The sequence below is a fragment of the Drosophila gunungcola genome, chromosome 3R (assembly GCF_025200985.1).
Source record: "Drosophila gunungcola strain Sukarami chromosome 3R, Dgunungcola_SK_2, whole genome shotgun sequence".
In the NCBI taxonomy this organism is placed as follows: Eukaryota; Metazoa; Arthropoda; class Insecta; order Diptera; family Drosophilidae; genus Drosophila; species Drosophila gunungcola.
In genome coordinates this window covers 2,301,096-2,320,090 of record NC_069139.1, presented here as the reverse complement: position 1 = coordinate 2,320,090, position 18,995 = coordinate 2,301,096, and the positions used below count along the sequence as shown (strand labels likewise).

General features: G+C 40.9%; 3 protein-coding genes across 3 annotated transcripts in view; 1 reads left to right on the top strand and 2 right to left on the bottom strand.

Annotated features, from left to right (window-relative positions):
- Positions 1-1,027: 1,027 nt before the first annotated feature.
- On the bottom strand, positions 1,028-2,289 carry LOC128259074 (uncharacterized). Its single transcript, XM_052991218.1, has 2 exons — positions 1,773-2,289; positions 1,028-1,702 (listed from the first exon to the last, which is right to left on the bottom strand). The coding sequence occupies exons 1-2, from the start codon at positions 1,924-1,926 to the stop codon at positions 1,152-1,154; spliced, it is 705 nt and encodes a 234-aa protein (XP_052847178.1). The 5' UTR covers positions 1,927-2,289; the 3' UTR covers positions 1,028-1,151.
- Positions 2,290-4,000: 1,711 nt separating this feature from the next.
- The window catches only part of LOC128258619 (coiled-coil domain-containing protein lobo), a 34,446-nt gene continuing 19,451 nt past the window's right edge, over positions 4,001-18,995 (top strand). Inside the window, exons 1-2 of the mRNA XM_052990329.1 lie at positions 4,001-4,553; positions 4,635-4,763. Coding sequence (XP_052846289.1) covers positions 4,137-4,553; positions 4,635-4,763 — 546 coding nt within the window. The 5' untranslated portion in view covers positions 4,001-4,136. The remainder of the gene's footprint in view (positions 4,554-4,634; positions 4,764-18,995) is intronic.
- On the bottom strand, positions 5,538-14,582 carry LOC128258674 (protein distal antenna). The gene is made up of 2 exons (XM_052990463.1): positions 13,477-14,582; positions 5,538-8,325 (listed from the first exon to the last, which is right to left on the bottom strand). The coding sequence occupies exon 2, from the start codon at positions 8,270-8,272 to the stop codon at positions 6,281-6,283; it is 1,992 nt and encodes a 663-aa protein (XP_052846423.1). The 5' UTR covers positions 8,273-8,325; positions 13,477-14,582; the 3' UTR covers positions 5,538-6,280.

Here is an 18,995-nt window from a genome sequence, read left to right as displayed (position 1 = left end):
AAAGCTGGTGAGGCTGATACCTAAAAGACTTAGTACGTGATGTGCATTCTAAAATTTTGCATACTCGTATTAAATAGATCTATCGATTTCGGCACACTGCGGCAAGGAACTAGTTTGTTCAATTGGGAACTTAATTTAAAAGACCCAATTTGCTTAAACTTATTTCTCAAATCTTTTAAGATAAATCTTTAAATATTTTTGTAGCTATAAAGCAACAAGTGGGCTGTGCAAAAAGAGCGGATTAAAGGGTTATTTAAGATAGGCTGTTAAGACTGAGCCAGTTAATAAGAATTTATGGGCTCTGCAGAACTGACTACGTAAACTGAAATTACCAACAACTAATACTATTTAATGAAGTTCTTATTTATAACCGACTGAGAACAGCAACAGACTAATTGTGGGTTCAAATGAGCTTGGCTTTTATATCTTCCAAGGATTCACGATTTCATGGCACAACAGGGCGCATGAGTGTTCTTCGTGCTCTTGTGGAGCACGTGTTTATGTTGTTGGCACCATATAATAAACCATTGTGTAAGCCATATGTCTGCTTATAATAGCAATATTTGTTGTCATGCCGCAAGAGAGAGTAGGAAATGAAAGGAGAGCACAGAACATAACAATCAGCTGTTTTATATAATCGTAAACCTAAAGTAAGAGGTAAACCGGAAAATTATATTGATTTCAAAACTATTACTTATAAAACTTTACAAAAAACACTAATACAATGCTATAAAAATATTTGTCTAAAGAAAAACCATTTATAAGATGAGCATTTAATAATAACAAACTCTATTTGACATTGCTCTCTAAGAAAAAGCTTTATATGTAGAGAGGACATGCGCAGATATTGCAAAATAGAAAGCTTGTTCTAAATTATTAAGGACTCCGAATTCCTTAACTTTAGACCACCAAAATTCCATACCAATAAAATAAAAATATATTTCATATTTAAACTTCTTAGTTACTTTATTTATTATTTTCATTTTGAAAAAAAAAATACTAAAGCTATGTTGTTTTAATAAATTGTTGCTCAATATTGTTTGGCAAAATTAACTACTTTAAACGAAAGATAAGTCCAATGCCAGCATTTGAACCCCCTATTGCACAGCCCACTATCAGTTACGTGAGGATAACTCAATGGATGTTTCAATTTAAATGAAGTCATCATTGTCTGAGCCGTGCAATTTGGTTTCCTCCTCCTCGCGCTCCCACTCGTTCATCTTGGCCTGCATAATCAGATCCTGAAAGGATCCGTATTCGGTATTTTGCCTGGTCTTGGCAGTCAGTCCGACATCGCCTTCGTCGTCATAGAAATTGTCAGAGTCGTAGTCGGTGTCCCGGGGCATATCCAAATCGGGATAGTCATGCTCCTCGGTGTTCCTCGGAATTCCGTGCTTCAGATAGAAGGAGTTCAAAAGGCTCTCTATTTTCCAGGATGGCATGTCGGAGACCATCTTCACGGCGATCTTGCGACGTGGTCTTTTCAGGGCCTTATGAGGCCTGTTGTCGGCCAGTTCGAAGTTAAGAGAGGTCTTCAGCATGCGCTTGGAAGCTGTCAGTTTCTTCAAAATGGATCGATAGAGTGCCAAAAACTGATCGGGTTGCTTCTTGACCTGCGGTAAGGCTTTGGGATTTTCCAAAATAAAACGATTGAGCAACTCCTTGGTGCCCTGTTGGTCCTTTTGCGATTTGAGTAGTTCAACTAAAAGGAAAATAACAAATAGTAAAGTAAGTAAATGCCTTAAGCGGGACTTTTGGTATAGGTAACACACCTTTTTCTTGGCTTAGTCCCAGTGTGTTCTTGAAGACTCCCCAGTCGTCTTTGGCTGGCGCTTTGGCAGGACTCTTCTCCACTTTCTTGATGTACAACGCTAGGCAGCTTTGCTGAATGGTCAGCAGCAGTATAATAGCATTAACCATCTGCATGTTGAATGTTTCCGTTTGGAGATGTGATGTGCTTCCTTCGGAGTGTAAAGCGAATGTGATGTCCTCTACTGGGAAGGGCTGCCTCTTATACCGCGTTAATTGGCATAACCGCAGCGCATCAGCATCAGCACCGGCATCGGCATCGGCATCGGCGTTGCGTGGCCGATAATCAGACTAAAGGACATCCGGGGCGCCTCCTGTTTCGACAAGGAGTCATGCGACAGGACGACATGTGCCTGATTGAACGCCGCGCATTGTTTTTCTAAGGAACACTTAGCGCGAGCCGCGGCAATTAAACGGCCAACAGAGCGAGCACACATAAAAATTAGTGCTTACGCATCTTGCCTCAGACGACGTTCAGTTCAGGTAGAGAGTCCTTTCCGCAGGACGAACAGGACGAACAGGACGAACAGGACGAACGGTTTGAGCAGGACAGGCGACAACCAACGACAGGCGACAACAAATGTGGGAATCGGGAATCAAAGTGCGTAATTGAGTCGCTTAAAAGCGCCAAATGGTTTCATGAATGTAGCATTCGATTCAGGTAGACGCTCGCCTTTTAAATGCGAAAGGAAGTACAAATAAATCCTAGCGCCAGCCATAAACGGATCAACTGCGCCGATCTCAATCCGCTGGTCTCTCCTCTCCTCCGCTCCTCTACTCCGCTGCTCGACAAGTTTTTCGCTAATTATTCCTGAATGCGGGTTTTATTGATGCAATATAAATAATGCAAATGCAATTTGCGGTGCACGCAGACAAGGGGGTGGTTCCTGGTCCTTAAAAAATGTGCCACCAATCTGCCATCTGGGGATGGCCCAGCCTCGAATGTCAGACGACTAATTATGTAACATTTATAATTCAAATAAATAATAATCCCCAATGCAAATAGAAATTCTGAATAAGCTTCATTTATTTCTCCTTCTGTTGTAAAGATACACAGATATTGTGAACCTTCTCATACTGAACTAAAGCAGAATCAAAACATAAATTCATTAAATTTGTATGGTTTGACAGTGCTTAGAGAAACTGAATTTCCCTGTTTGCTATTTTATCAAAAATCACAAGGTAAGAAAACACAAAAGGTTAGGAACATTTAACTTCAATGTTGACGCATTTTATACATATGTGAATATTTATAATCTTTAATTATTGGAGATCATAAAAACATAGAGTTAATGTGCTTAATGACCTTCCAAAAGCCGCCGAATATTAAAAGAAATTTTAATTCTCATAAAAAACACATCTTATTATATTTAAAATCATATAGTTTCTTAAGTGCCTCCTGGGCTTGTGTCAAAGAAATAAATAGTGATTACTATAATTCTGAGTGCAATGAACTGTTATGAGGGGCCTGTTAATGTTGTTTCGACTGTTCATAAAAAACAAATCTAATTTATAACGTTTTCATCTTAAAAATACGATTTATTATAAAAAATGTTAATTATAAGAACCAGTTTGTACACTTATTTTTTCACACATTTAGTCGTTTAAGTTTTAACAAACTTTCCGTAACAAAAACGCTTATGCGTCCATGTCTACATCTAAATTTTACATGTAGAGAATTGTACGACAAGCAGTACAATTTAAAATAAAGCAGGGTAAAGAAGTTCCCTTCGGTGTTAAAGCAGTTCACAAGCAGTTACGGTGGCGATTTGTGAAGGACACTAGCCGACGAAAAGGCTCGAATATCTACAAATAAAATATGTAAAATCTAATTGGATTTTATTCCGAAGACACGAACCCAGGATGTCTTTGTTGGAAATTGAAAAATTTCAAGAGGCACGTTTCCTTTTAATCACACAAAATAAAAAAAAAATTGTGTAAATATGTTAGTTGATCAGTTATTGTGTAATATCATAAACCATTTATAATTTAATATAAAACTGTCTCCATTTGACTTGGATAAATTACAAATAAACAAGTTGTTGTTAATATTTATTACTCCTTAAGTTGATTTAGCACCACGTTTAAGCTAACTGGCCTTCTGATTCCAATTAGATATTTATTAGAGACGAATTTAATCCTCTTTTTTTTAGTCATGAACAAGATGTTCTGCAACATAATTTCGGTTTTCACCAAATAACACATTTCAATTTCTGTCACATCTGCTCGTATTAAAAAATATATTTTTCTACAAACACCGTAGTTATAGAAACGTTATTTCTTGTTTATCATTGTAAATAGCCGGCAAGCGAGTTAACGACGCCAAAATGCCGAAGGTATTATTCCAGAAGTACAAGAAGGTGGTCAGTAACATCGACCCGACTCGTCACTCCGATAAATTCAAAGAAATCGACGAGATTAGGCGTTCGCAAGCTACGGAATCGGATTTCGTGGATGAAATGGAGGGGGAGTACGAGGTGGAAATGGAGGAAATGAAGTCCAGTGAATTCAGTTTGTCTGAAGGTGAACCGGCGCTGAATATCGGAAAGATCGACCTATCCTTTCCGGAGACAATCGAGGAGTTCGAAAACAGCCCGCAGTGCTATCCACCCTCGTACTATACATTGTCGCCCAAAGAGCGATTGCTACTTCTTTATGCCGAGAACTTCCGCAAGCAATTGGTTCTCACTTACCCAAAGAAACGAGCGATGGTCTTGGCCTTGCCCAACGAATGCAAAGTTCAGGTAAAGTGTTCGCCACTTTCTTTGTTATGTTACTATCAATTTTAATGCTTTGATAAATCGCCCCTTTTAACCATCTCCCAGAAATTTGTGTGCACAACCATCAGACCAACGGCGTTCATACACACGGAACTCATATCAAGCGTTGAGGAAATTGCCAAGTTTGTCGCCGATTTTGTTCAATACGAACCACTAGATGATCCAATTAATTTGGTAAGAGCCTACTCTTTTATTTATGCTACATATTGACTTTTGCAGACAGCTTAGTTAAGGCTCAAATTTTAAATTTTGTTACTGATGTTTAGACGTAATTAGGCTAAAATACCACGTACAACTGTATGAGTGATTTTTTTGAACTGCTGAAGATCCTCATTACTTTCCGGATGATTTCGAAGACTATAATATTTTTACCAATTTTCGCATTTATCTGAGAAAAAAAGATGGTGCTACCCTTTTTTTTCGATAAATGGACTCAAAACAAAATTTGTAAGCTGTGAATGCCAATCGATTGAAAACTTTATGACGAGTTTAATGAGGTATGACAATCCAAAATTTGACCATTATATACCAGAGTTTTGATAAAAAACGCGAAATTAAATTTGATTTTTGGTTCTTCTATTTTTTCGCCAAATTTCCAAAATTTTTGAACTGTTTTTTCAACGCGAAATCATTTAACCATTTTTTTCCATTTTTTAAATTAATAAAACCGAAATTGGAACTGATATTCTTGTGCTTTTATATTTTGTTGCCAATTTTCGAATTTTTGAATTGACCAAAACAAAATGACTAATGATCTCGTCCGGTTTGGCTTAAGCTAAAAACTATACCTTCATGTTGACTTACTAGCAAAATTGAACGATTTTAAATGTTTAAACAAATTTCATGATTGACAATTTTTCCCCGAGATGAATGAAAAAGACAACAGTTCTAAGAGTTTCATAAAAATTATCTAATTATTTTTTATTGAACATGTATTTAAAATTACATTTAAATTTGTAAATGTCTTTATTTAAATATCGCATTAATTTCGAATTAAGAAAATTCTTTTGAGCACATTTCCATATAGTTATTAATATAATATACGAAATTTAAAAACGTTGATATCAAATGCACACCATTGCAGTTCGAAAAGGTTTGTTGTCGTAACAAAGAACAAAGGCTATAACATTTTGTCTAGAATGCATTGGGTATAAAACAACCGAAATAAAACAAAATCGCTTGTTTTTTCCGTTTGAAAAAGAAATGCATAATAGCTACAAATAGAGATTCTCGATATATACACATTAGCCGTACGATTAATTAATACAATACAATGGAATTGAGTTGAGAATTGAGTTAAGAATTGAGTTGAGAATTGAATTGAATTGAATTGAATGGAAGAGAGGCTGAAAGTATGCTCGATAGTAGGTGTTGTCACAGCTAGGAGATAAATTCAGTGGAGATCCAGGAGGCAAGATCTAGCTGGAGCTGGAGCTCAGTTCGTCGTACTGCTGGTACTCGCCCGTGATCTGGCAGTCGTCATCCGGCTCATCGTCGAGGTCACAATGTACAAATTCGTAGGGGGGGAAGAACAGGGAGCTGAGTAGGGTGGCCGATGATCTGTAGACTGCCGGGGCATAGACATGGTGCATCCTGTGGAAGGGATCCGCACCCACATCCTGCCTGGCCGCATTGCTTGGGTAATCTTCTGTATCCGTGGCTGGCTCCATGGGCGCCAACTTTGGCTTTTCCTATTTGCGACGGCGACTCTTGCCGCGGCCACTGCCCTCCTCCTCGTTGTCCTTGCTATCCTTGCTATCCTTGCTATCCTTGTTATCCTCGCTCTCCTCCTGCAAACTCCTGGAGCAGGGCTTCTCCATTGGCGGCATCTCGTTGCCCGACTTGATGGCCGCTATCAGAAATCTGAGCTGCATTAGCTGCACGGCTGTCACCCGAGGATTGCTGCAGTTCTCCAGCCACTGCAGGAATTTCTCACCATGACGTATGGCCTCTGTGTCCTCATCGCCTGTGCAGTCCAGATACTTGGCCTTCTCCTCCTCGTCCGTCTTGTTGGAGTTGTTATTGTTATTGTTATTATTATTGCTGGCACTCACGTCGTTGTTGTTCTGAAAACTGCAATCCGATTCGCAGCCACCCATCTTGAACAGCATATTGTCTAGGATCCTCTCGGGGTTTTTGGGACTACTGCTGCTGGCTGGCATTGATTCTGAATTTGCCAGGGGACTTTGCGAGGGTGTCATCACCTTGGCGGCAGCAGATAGATCCTCTGGCTTGCCGGAGCCCTCGACCTCCGCTTCTCGGGCATCCAGGTCGCCAGAGTCGCCCAATTCCTCATCCGCTTCGGCATTCTGCTCATTGGAGGATAGACTTCTCACCGAAGGCGTCTCAGTCTCCTTGGTGAGATGGGAATACAGAATATTCGAGGGATCTCCCTCAGCTGTGGAGTTGGCCACCTGCTGTTGCATGGAATTGGCTTGCAGGGCGGCCAGAGTGGCTGCGTTGGGATTGAGGGTGTGCAGGCTGGCCCCGAAGGCCTTGCACCAGTTGTACCACGCCGCATTCTTCTCATCCAGACTTCCCGAGGGCGTGGACGAGGGCGTGAGTGGGGCCGACGGTATGGGCGGCGTCTGGGCAAGCTGGTTCATGTGATGCTGGGGCGTGGAGGAGCGTATCGGAGGACTGGTCACGCCCATGGGTATGCTGGGCGGATAGAGGGGATTTAGACCCAACATGGTCTGCTGCGATTTCAGCCAGTAGAGCAAGGGATCCTCGGCCAGATTGGAGAGCGTCATGGGTCCGCCCAACTGAGAGGGCGCAATCGAGGGACTTGGACTCTTGATATCGCCTCCCTTGAGCTCGTTCTTGATGCTCAAATTAAGGCTGCCCTGGCCTGCTTCCCCCGGCTTCTGTTTGGCCCAGTTCTTCACCGACAAACCCGATTGAGTGCGATCTCCACTGTCACTCCTGGGACTTTGTCCACTCGGCTTGGGGTTCCTCAAGCCACCAGCACCAGCGGCACCCGGAAAGCTACTCAAACCCGACATGGCCGCCAGGCCCGGATTGAGCTGGGCCAGCAGGTTGAGGTTGGTGGTCAGCTCGTTGAAACTGATGGCCAGCGGGGACTGTGAGATGCCCGTCAGACCCGACAGATGGGTCAGACTGGAGAGCGGACTGATGGCATTCAGGGAGGGATCTGCTGTGGCTGGTCTATTGATGTCTGCCCCAAAGACCTTGCCCTTCACCCCCACTGCGCCACCATTGAAGGCCGCATAGTCCACGGGCAGGCCATTGTAGCCCAACTCGGCCAGATTCTTGTTTGTACTGTAGTCCAGACCGTTGAGGGGTGATCGCTTGAAGGCCAGCTCGTCGAACTTAAGTTTGTTGGAGAAGTTCAGGGGCAGGGCGGCATCCAATCGCTGCCGTTTCTCCGGGGGACCCAGCAATCCTCCTCCTCCTCCTCCTACACCTCCTCCTCCGGAGACATCCAACTTATCGGCCAAGGCGTCGGCGCACAGGTTGTCCGTGGTGGACTGCCTGGACATAAAGCGCAGTTTGTCCTCGTTTTTGCACCATCCACGCAAAGTCGACTCCGGCACTCCGATGTCCCGGGCCACCGAGGCCTTGGACTCGCCATCGTGGATCCTCTGGATGGCATGGATCTTGTCACGGGGCGTCAGGCTGCGCAAAGGCCGTTTGCCCTTGGTGCCCATGCGGATGTTCATGTGGGGGTAGCTGGAAATATCCAACTTGAGGCCGTTGTCGAACAGCTTGGCGCCTGCAGAGAAACGAGAAGAAAAGAGCAGACAGAGTTCTTAATTAATTACCGTGACACACTTGGCATATCGCATATCGCATATCGCATATCGCACGGCGTACCGATGCGTTCCCATTCGCCAGTGGTGTAGCACATAGCTATATATATTTACCAGACCGAATGGCGAATGCGCGTCCATGTACTTTGCAAAGGGGGTTGGGGTGTGTTCCTTAAAAAGGGGGGTTGGGTGTTCGCACGGGGCTCCAATAAAATCGCCGCGCGCTTTAAAGTTTTACAGACAAGTCGCGGTGTAAATACGCCACTCAACCGGGCGTATGCGCTATATTGCGTATACGTGTGGGTGGTTTATATATATATATATATATATATGTATATATATATGTTGTACACATAGGTATAGGTATAGGTAGGATGACAAAATTTCTCGCTCTCGTACGCTCTGCAGGCAAATGAGCTGCGTCACGCCCCTTGCCTCTTTTTGCGCTCGGCGCACGAACGATGCCAAATTTGCAAAAGGACACTCTGTGTGTTCTATATGTGTGTGTGTGTGTGTGTGTGTGTGTGTGTGTGTGTATACTGGGGAGACAATGGAATATGCTAATTGGTGCGTTGCCTTCGCGCCGCGACGCGCCTGCTCCAAAATGCAGCAAAACGCGCGCAACGCGAGGCCACGCTACGAATAAGCAACAAGAACAAGCCATTCGTCGGCCGAACTTTGCCGAGTCGTCGTCCGTCGTCCGCAAATTTATAACTTGTTTACCTGTTTCGGGCCACTTGGCGCTGCAGCGCAGAGAACATCCCCCAACTTTGGTATGGAAACTAGGGGATCCATATCCACATTCACATCCACACACACAGCCATGCCAATGCCAACAAGCATGCCTGTTGCGCCTTCCCAGCCTTCCTTTTTGTATCCGAAAAACTGAAGCAACAGCAGGTGCAGCAGGAGCAGCAGCAGTGGCAGCGTCTTTTCTCAAGTCTTTTTCTCGACCTGGCTTAAAAGTGCGGGCCAAGAACCTGAGCGAGCAACAATATGCTCCGCCTCCATCTCTCCAGAAAGTGAGGCATGCAAAAGAGCTCGCCCCATGGTGCAATTTTAAAATGAAAAACACGTTTTGCGCATGACTGACACATGATTTCTTTCCCTGTACACACATATATACAAATATACGTATATATATATATATATATATATATATATATATGTATATGTATATGTGGCATTCAAATATACAAGGAACTCAAGTCGGTGTGTGTTTTTTGCCCGACAAGAAGAGCAACCTAAGAGAGTGCGTTGGGGAACTAAGAGCGCAGACAGACAAACTGATGGAGTCTTTCGTTTCGCTTCGGCCATCCATCCGTCCATCCATCCATCCATCGCAATGCTGTTTACAAAACGTGCATCGCAGCCACTTGAAATGGAGTTTACACGTTGCCAGCTATTAACTGGAGCTCCCTGAAACTTAGCTAAGTCCAGATTACAGAGCTGGTTGCCTAAATAAACCTTGAGTACAGGATTTTGGATAAGCAGTTGTTGGACAACACGAACTGCAATGCTCTAGGATAGTAAGCCGATAAATAAATATATAAATATATATGCCAAATATTTTAACTGTTTAAAAAATGTAAATGAATATCTGATTATCAAAGTTATCCATTTTTTGTATAAATAGGTAAATTCACTGCAAACCATACATTTTGTATAGCCTTAAAATAGAAAACAGATTAACGATTTTCTTAAAACTGGATTTTTGTGAAAAACTTGTTTCCAAAGTAAAAATAAAACTGAAATAGGCTAAATCTTTTTTTTTTAAATCTCCTTTAATTCTACCTTTCTATAATTTAAATTTGAATTTTGTTGTTGTATTTCTAATTATTAGCATAACTTTATAAAAATGCAATTAAAGTTTTAACTTTATTGACAAAAAACTAGTTTTCAGTAATTAGGTAATCGAAGTGTTAATTAAAGCCCTTGTATGTAAGCATAACTTCAAAGTCAATTAGTTAAGTAACAATGTAACAACAAACGTCTTTATTTATAGATACTCAAAAGCTAAGCTCCATTTATGGACCTTGCCTACTAGTACTAACGCTCTTGACACCTAGTTTAACGTGCGGCTTAATGCATATTTATCCAGGCGGTGACCCCAACACCAACACCAACACCACACCAAACACAGACACAGACACACTGGGATGCTCATAACCAATAGAGCAGCAAATAACTGTGTCGACGGTGGTGCATGTGATTTCAGCACCTAAACACCTAAACACTCCACCCCATGGGCCACCAACCTGCCGACCTGCACCCAAACACATATCGAATAAAACTTTTACAGCTGTATAAAAATTACAAGGTCTTCGGCCATTCAGCAGGAGGAGCAGTAGGATGTGAATTGGATGGGGCTGAAGGAAAAGAATTTTTACTTTCGCTTTCTGCACAGGGTCCAGTTCAGTTCAGTTCAGTTCAGTTCTGGCCAGTCCAGCATAGTATTCCGTCCTTGTCCTAGCCGGCTCGCCATTAAACTTTTCACGAACCGAACTGGGACAGTGAGAAGTGTGTAAAAAATCTAGTAACAACAGAAAAAGATGAAAGAAATAAATATAAAAGAATTACACCAAGTTTGTCAGTGTGTGGTGTATGGTGTGTGTGGGGGTTGGGGGTTGGGGGGTTTTCTGTCTGGTGTTGCTGCTGTGCACACATTCACAAACACACGAAAGGACATATGTATGTCTGTAATGGCCAACCGTCTGGCCATTCGACTCTTTGAGTGTGTTTGTGTGTGTGTTTGGCTCTGTGTGTGTGGGCTAAGAGCTTCTGATTTTCCTATATACAATTATAATTTTATTGTATTTACTATTTTTTTCGTTCCTTTGGCTTCGTATTGAACTCACTCACAGACAAACAGGGGCAATGCATGTGGCAAGGACACCAAGGACGAGGTGGGGGGTTGGGGGGTCAGGAAAAGGAGGAAAGTCTGGCAAATGGAGGTCAACGACTGAAACTAGTACTAATATGTGCAAGCGTTTGATAGCTCCATTCGTTTGTGCTAATGCAAAAAGAAATAAAACACAAAAAGAGGCAACAAATAAAAATAAGAATTCCGTAGATAAAAGAAAAAGTTGCCTCGGTCTGAACCCAATTGTGTGTTTGTGTGTTGTATGCTTGTGTGTGCCAGTCTGGGACTTTTCTCACACACCGTAGTTGCGTTGTGTGTGCACATACGCCATGTGTCTGTTGTAATTTCGGACCTGTTGGAACCAATGATATATGTGGCTTTAAGCACTATTGCACCTTTTTATTGTGTGTTTGTTTATGATTAGCTCTATTAATGTTGTTCTGGATTATGGCAGAGGGCCGGGTACCAGCGTTTTGCGATTCGCATTTTGGAGTCTGACTATTGAGCTTAAGGCAGCTATTTCGGGAATCGTTAAAAACCTGAAAAGGTTTGATAACTTATGATTGTGCTTAACATAATGGCTTTCGTTACCAACAAGTAAAATATATTTTTTTTTTATTTCTAACACAACGAACTCGATGTAATAGATTAAATTAATGATTTTATGGTTTACTTATTTGCTTTTTATAATGATACGATCATTAAGCGGCTTTCGTTTTAAAAATATAATCGAAAATAAATTCATTTTTAATCGAAAAAGTAGATTAATTTAAAATATCGAACATTTCGTTGATTTCTTATTTTTTAAAAGAATGCCGTTTATATACATTACAATATTTGTTATGTTTAAGAAAAACTTTTTATGAGTTTAATCAGTAAGAAGATTTCTATTTATTTATTTAATTTAATTTTTTTTTTGAACTGATATATATTAAAATTTAACATTGAGAACGATAACCGAAGCAAATAAAAAGTCTAAGGTTGTCACTAAAGAATATACTTACTAACAAATACGAAACAAAAATTTTAAATTAAATATGAAAGACAAGCTACAATTATATGTCTGTGGAGCATAGAATTCTGTCATTAAAAAGTCAAAAAAGCACGTTCCTTAATTGGGCTATAAAAAAATTGATTTCACAATATTAAACAATTTAAAAATTGTTGCATAGTTCCCGGCGATAAGCAACATGGTACGCTATGTTAACTAATACTAACTACTTAGTATTCCATTGTTTATTTAGGGAAACGGTTGTTGGAAGAGGCTTTTGTAAATTTAGTTGTAAGAACAAAAAAAATCGAAAACCACTTCTAAAGCCCGGAAACTGAATGTAATAAATAGTGTAACAATGTATTGTATATATTGCTTGTATTGCTTCTTTCATTGGACTTGAACACCGGTATACAGTGCACATAGAGAGTTTGGAAAGTACAATAAATTTCACGTTAAATTCTGGAAAAGTGTAGATTTACACGATATTTGAAGAACAAAATATCTAAAAAATTTAAGCTCGAACAGTTTTCTTTTTCAAAGGTAAGAACTACTGAATGCGCCTGCAAATATTTAAAGTAGTGGTCTTTTTGGTAAGGCTCCGAATGTTCAAAAATTTAACTCAAGTTCTTTTACAAATATACACTTTTAGAAATATATGATAAATATTTTAAATGTGGTTTTATTGCCTAAGAAATGACAATGCTTTTAAAATCACTTTAAAAAATAATAATGGCTTTACGAGTGAAAGGCTTTCACAACTTGCATTGCATTGTATACCCAAATGGTCGTGGGATTAACTTTAAAACAATTTATACTTTTCAAAGCATTACGGTATTGTTTAACTACTGCAAGATTCCATTTTTTTATTCTCTTCTGTCTTTGTTGTAATAATATAGTAATTCAACTTTATTTATTTGTTGGTCGTATAGTATCATTTTAGTGTTGTTTCTCCGTTATTAAAACCACTTCATTAAAAGTTCAGAATTATTGTTGAACTTTAATTTTTCTCGGTGTATAATTAAATAATTAGTGAAATTGGTCATATAAACAAAAGAATTTTAAGTTGGGCATTCTTGACTTGGAAACTCTTTAAAAAATAAAAAAAAAACATGTTTAATGTTGTCAACAAATAAAGAAAATCCTTTGATTTCACCGGACAAAAACATAAAAACTAAGTTTAAACAAAACATTTGAAGTACAAAAGCTCTAAAACACATTTATAATTTAACATGTCCCTAATTAAAGGCCCAAACTAACCTTTTAAATCAACTTCCGGGGCGAAATGTGATCTGGGCCTTCTTCCAGCGAAGGCGGGAGATTTTCCGGTGTTGGCCAAATGAGTCCGGATAGCACAGCTATTTATTCTTGTTTATTTTTCGACCAGCGATATTAAATTCACGATATATGTAGCTCACATGGATAGCAGTTATTGTTATTGTTTGGATTCGTTTTTTTTTGTTTCGAGGATAAACGGGAAACACAAGCGAACACTTTATGCGATTATTTGGCGTGCGAATTTTAGCGAAAGGACATGGACATGCGGTGCGGCGACCTCTCTCGCGCTCGTCGAAGGATATTGTGATATTGTGACGCTGTGCGGCGCTGCGACTGTGACGTGGCTGTGCGAACCTGAGCGGCTAGGCTAGCGTGCGGCGACAAACTACCGCGGCGGACTTGAGTGAATTTTGATTTTAGCGCGGCGAATTTCCGCACGGCGACGACGGCAACGGCGGCGGCGACGTCACGGGAAATTTAAAGTCGCACGTCCACGAAATGCGGCATATCGTTCTCACTCACACATACGTGAAAACGTTGGTGGTGGTGGTTGTGTGCTGGTCAGTCTGTCCTGCTGGTGTTGTAGTTGTAGTTGTCGTTTTTGTTTCTTTTACGTGGCCGTAGGTGTGCGTGAGTAGTCGCTCTTTCTCTCTCTCTCTTTCTCTCTCTCTCTCTTTCTGTCCTACTCTCTTTCCCCAGCGTGCTCTCTCTTTCGCTCCGGCTCTAGCGAAATTCGCGGCCTTTTTCGGTGACAGGACAGCCAAATGTACAATGATTAATAACGTCCAAGACGGCGGCGAAGAAGTCCTCTCGCTTTGGCTTCCCCGTTCGCATTGCTTTTCGGCCTTTTCGCAATTTCGCATTTTGGCATTTTGGCCGGCCCAACCACAGGCCGCTGTCCACTCATACACGCACACTGGGACACAAGCACCAAGGCTCCAGGACACCCGCACACACACACACACATAGCTGTGTGCAACGAAGACGACGCAATACTCGTGCTAGGCTTTTCCAGATTGAGAGACGCATATCCTTTTCGGCCTCCTTTCGCGCGCCCACGTTTGTGTGTGCACTGAGAAAATAATACCACTTGCAAAATACAAATTTCCATTAATAAACATTATTCATTTAAATTTATTATATTAATTTCACAAATTCAATTTAAATCAAGTATACTAGCGAAAGCCCAATAGCTTTTTGTTGTATTCAAAACTAATTTGTGTAACTAATTTGAATAGATATATAAGTTTGCAATATAATTGTTCTTATAAAATTGATTAGATTATCATTGTAAAATAAATAAATCTCCATGTACTCCAATTAAGAATTTACAAATTTTCAAAACTTTTTGTGCAATTTTATTTTAGTTGACATACATTTGTAACATCTTAGCATTCCTATTTTTTCAGTGTAAGACTTTGTGTAACCTCAAGAGGCATTCGCTAGCGTTTAGCCATACTATATTCTCCTTCCTTAAATGCCGGAGAACTGCCCAAAATAAGGATCTCCTCGGAGAACGTGAAAACCTAGCCGAAATCCTTGTCTAATTTTCGCTGTAGGGGTTCCAATTTATCGCCGCTGATAATTCTGTTAGTTTTCCCGCTGTCATGTGCAGCAGTTGTTGCTGTTTTTATTGTGGCCAGTTTTCCTCGCTTTGTTTTGATACATGCCTTCATCACAGATTATGTGGACGCGCCTCTCTTTCGCGCCCGCTTCAGAGAGTTAACTGAGTCAAAGGAGTCCTGAGAGCCAAAGAGCTGTTTCCTTAAGAGAGAGAGAGAGGTCGAGAGAGAGAGTGGACAGCTGGGCAGCTTTCGAGTTCGGCTTTTTGCCGCCCGAATGAAACTTGAGCGGTAGAAGGAGGAGGTCGTAACCCCTTGGGAAACCCCCCTTTGGGAACCCCCCTTTTTGAAAACAAGGCGAAAATTCTCTCTTTTCCTTGCTCTTTTCGCTGGAGCGTGACCAGCGATCGCCGAAGAAACCGGAATTCTTTAACGGGCTCTCGATCGGAACAGCAGAAACCAGAGATATAGATGTAGTGGTTGATTTTAATCGACTTCTTCAGGCCAATTGCTGTGGCTTACAAACGACAGTTGGCAAAACAGTTAAACGCTAATCGTCGTTGCAGCAATGGTAATAAAATATCAATAGCCATTACAAAGCAATTGCTTAATAAACTTTTGTAGTCTTAAAATGGAGGCATTTAACTACAAATTTATATTTAAATAATAAATCGCTTACTTATTTTTGTCAAATTTTGATTATTTTAAGATTTTATTTAATTTTACTATTTAAAGCAAGGAGATATATTATAATGCTTACAAAAATCTATTTAATTTTATATTTTTCTTGTACTCATAATCACGAAAACTTTGAAAATCAGTCTAGGCTTAATAAGCCTTAAAAGATAATTGGTGTCAAAATTATTTCTACGCAAATGTGATTTGTAAATCAAAATAAATATTTTAAAATCCGAAATTGACAGCATAGTCTAGTGAGGATATAAGAAACCTTCAAAGTTTTGAAGTGTAATGCTTTATTAAATGCAAGGTGTTTTCATAAATGTATAAACACAATGATCCATTTACAGCCAATTTGTAATTGAACTTTGATAGTTATTGAACTTTCAGCGCTAAGAATCCTCACAAGTATTTTTGCATCATTGTGGGATATCCCTCAGATTGCGATCTTATATAATGTGTGTACACGCATAGGCCTAGGAGGTCGTAGACTTTGTAGTTGCTATGCAAAACATTTGCGCAGAGCACACATACATCCCTATTGTATCCTGGCTAACGGAGGTGGCCACTGACCATAATAACAACAACTACAAGGACAACAACAACAAGAACAGCAACAACAACGATGGCTACGAAAAAGACAGCAGCAGTGTCGCCAGAGCAGCCTTTCGGGAAATCGCTAAGAAAGGTTTTTGAATCCATGTCCGAAACGCACACAAACGCACACCAGTAGAGGCCCAGAAAATACATATAAGTAGAGGCGTATACACAACAAGGAGCAACAATAACGCAGGACTACGGACGGACGGACAACGGACAGCGGAATACGGACAACGGAATACGGACTACGACCACGAGTACAGATGGCCGGCATGGGGCCGCATTGGCAAGAAACATATCCTTGCCACTAAAAAGCCAAGCAGCCTGCCCGGGTCGCTTCATTTCGTCACAAACACACACTGTACACACCATACACATACACACATACAGTGCCAGTTTGGCAACACGCTACCCACACAGACGCATATTCTTCTTAGCATCCGCAGGACATCAGCATCTTTAGCGTAAATTTTGCTGCTGCGAAAATTTAGAGTTGTTGCTTTATGCCAATGTGCGTGCTGATGTGTGTGTGTGTGTGTTTTTGGGTATATATACTTCAGATTTTCATCGGCCAACCTAAAACCCATCAACCCAACTCCCCTGATTTTGCGGAACCCAACCCAACCCGTCTATTGTCCATTGTGTCCAGTCCACCAAGGCAACACATTTTCCATTTTCGTTCGTCCTCTCTTTGGCCGCCGGACTTTCGCTCATATCTGCAGCTCCTTGCCAGCCGCCTTCGTTCCTCGTTCCACGTCCTTCCACCATCTAACCATCTAGCCACCCACCCGCTTGCCACCCCCTCAGATGGTCAAAACCCCCTTCTCTGGAAGTGCGAGTGTGCGAGATGCCTTAATGTCGCTGCGTGTGTGTGTACAATTACGAATTCGTCGTCCTCGACTAAACTCAATTCACTTTCTCCCCGACTCTGACCAGACCCGCGTCGTTGTCACCGTCGTCCAGCGATGTCCTTTCACCTCCCCACGCCCCCTCCCTTTTCTCATCCCCACCCCCCCCTCTCAACCCCTCATGTCACACCTCTGGATGGCGAAGGAAATTTTCGCGTGAATTGAAAGATGAAGGCGCACTGGGTTTTGGACGCTGGTCACCCCCGATTGTTGGCTGTGCTATATGTACACGCATAGGTCCTTGTTAATGCGTATATGTGTTTGTGTGTGTGTGTGGGTGTTTATGGGTGTGCATACATATGCTAGAAGACGTGTGCGCTTGATTTTCAGCACCCATCGAACGCCCATCCTCCCTGCGAATCTGCATCCTGCGCACATTGTCTTTGTATAACTGTTCCTAAAACTAAATTTTCAGTTTTGCCTTCAGAAAAGATAAATGTGTGTACACGAGTTTTGTATGTGGTGTTGTCGCTGTATGTTTGTGTACGTTTTCCTCGGGCTAAACGTACACTGGGATCTACTCTAAATACATCCTGACAATATTTACTTGACTTGTACTTGATTTGTCCCTGCGCATATCAATCAACTCATCGATCATAAGGTTTGATTTCGATCACTATCGAAACAGACATTGATGGCTCCCAAAGATTAACAAAATATATATTTACCTGCTTATACAAAATAATCCTTTTGCTTTTTAGTATCTTAATTGTTTTAGGGGGAAATCGCACTGAATGACTATTCGTTTTATTTTTCCCTTACCAAATGCACATGTTTGTACGGTCGACTAAATTAAAATAAGGTGTTTAACTTACTAAAAATAAAGAGATAACTAATATATATTCATATTAGATACTATTTAATTTTCAGAACTATTGTATTTATTTTAGCTAAAGTTAAATTAAATTAATTTAAGAGATACTGAATATATTTTCAAATTAAATACTATTTAATTTTCACAACTTAAATAATATTTTTGCTCTTAAAACAAAATATTTCATCATCTCAAAAAAAAGTGCTGCTCAAAACACTTTGATATCGAATGTCTTAAAATCTTTGATCAGATTTTTCAAGAATATTTATAAACAACTGCATAATTTTTCAAAACTTTTATCTGGTTCAATGTATTTCTTGTAATTATCTTGATTTTGATTGCCTACAAATCTGCCTTGGAGATATTTAAAATTACAAATCATGCTAGGTGTAATTTAAGCAACTAAAGGAACTAAAACATAAACGATGTTGGAAAACTATGTGTTGTATGCCAAACTATTTATTGCAATAGCTGCTCTTCTTCTCAATCCACCTGTTTTTCGAATTCCAGATATATTTTTGGGAAGGCGCATCATTGCTCGGAGACAGCCTAATCCGCTGTCCGCAATCGTGCTGACCTGGGCGGTCCTGCAGGATACCCTTAGTTGTAGTTGTAACTGTAGTGGCATTCGCAGTTCTTTGGCCGCTCCTACCTAAAACCAGCCAGCAGGCTGCCTCCTTAGCCATTATCTGCAGTTTTGTCTAAGCTAAGGCGATTTGAGCAGACAAAACCGCAGCTCTCGCAAGTTGTTGGGACCCAGTTCGTCCTTTCGTCCTGCTTGCCCTTCTATTTTGCGCCATGGCTGCAACGGCTGCTGCTGCTGCTGCTGCTGCTCCTATGTTCCTATGATTTGCATATTCGAGCTCGTAGCAGCTCCTTTGTTTTAATGCGTCTCCACCCCTTTTGGTGCTGGTCCAGGTCCTGGTCCTCCTTTGTCAG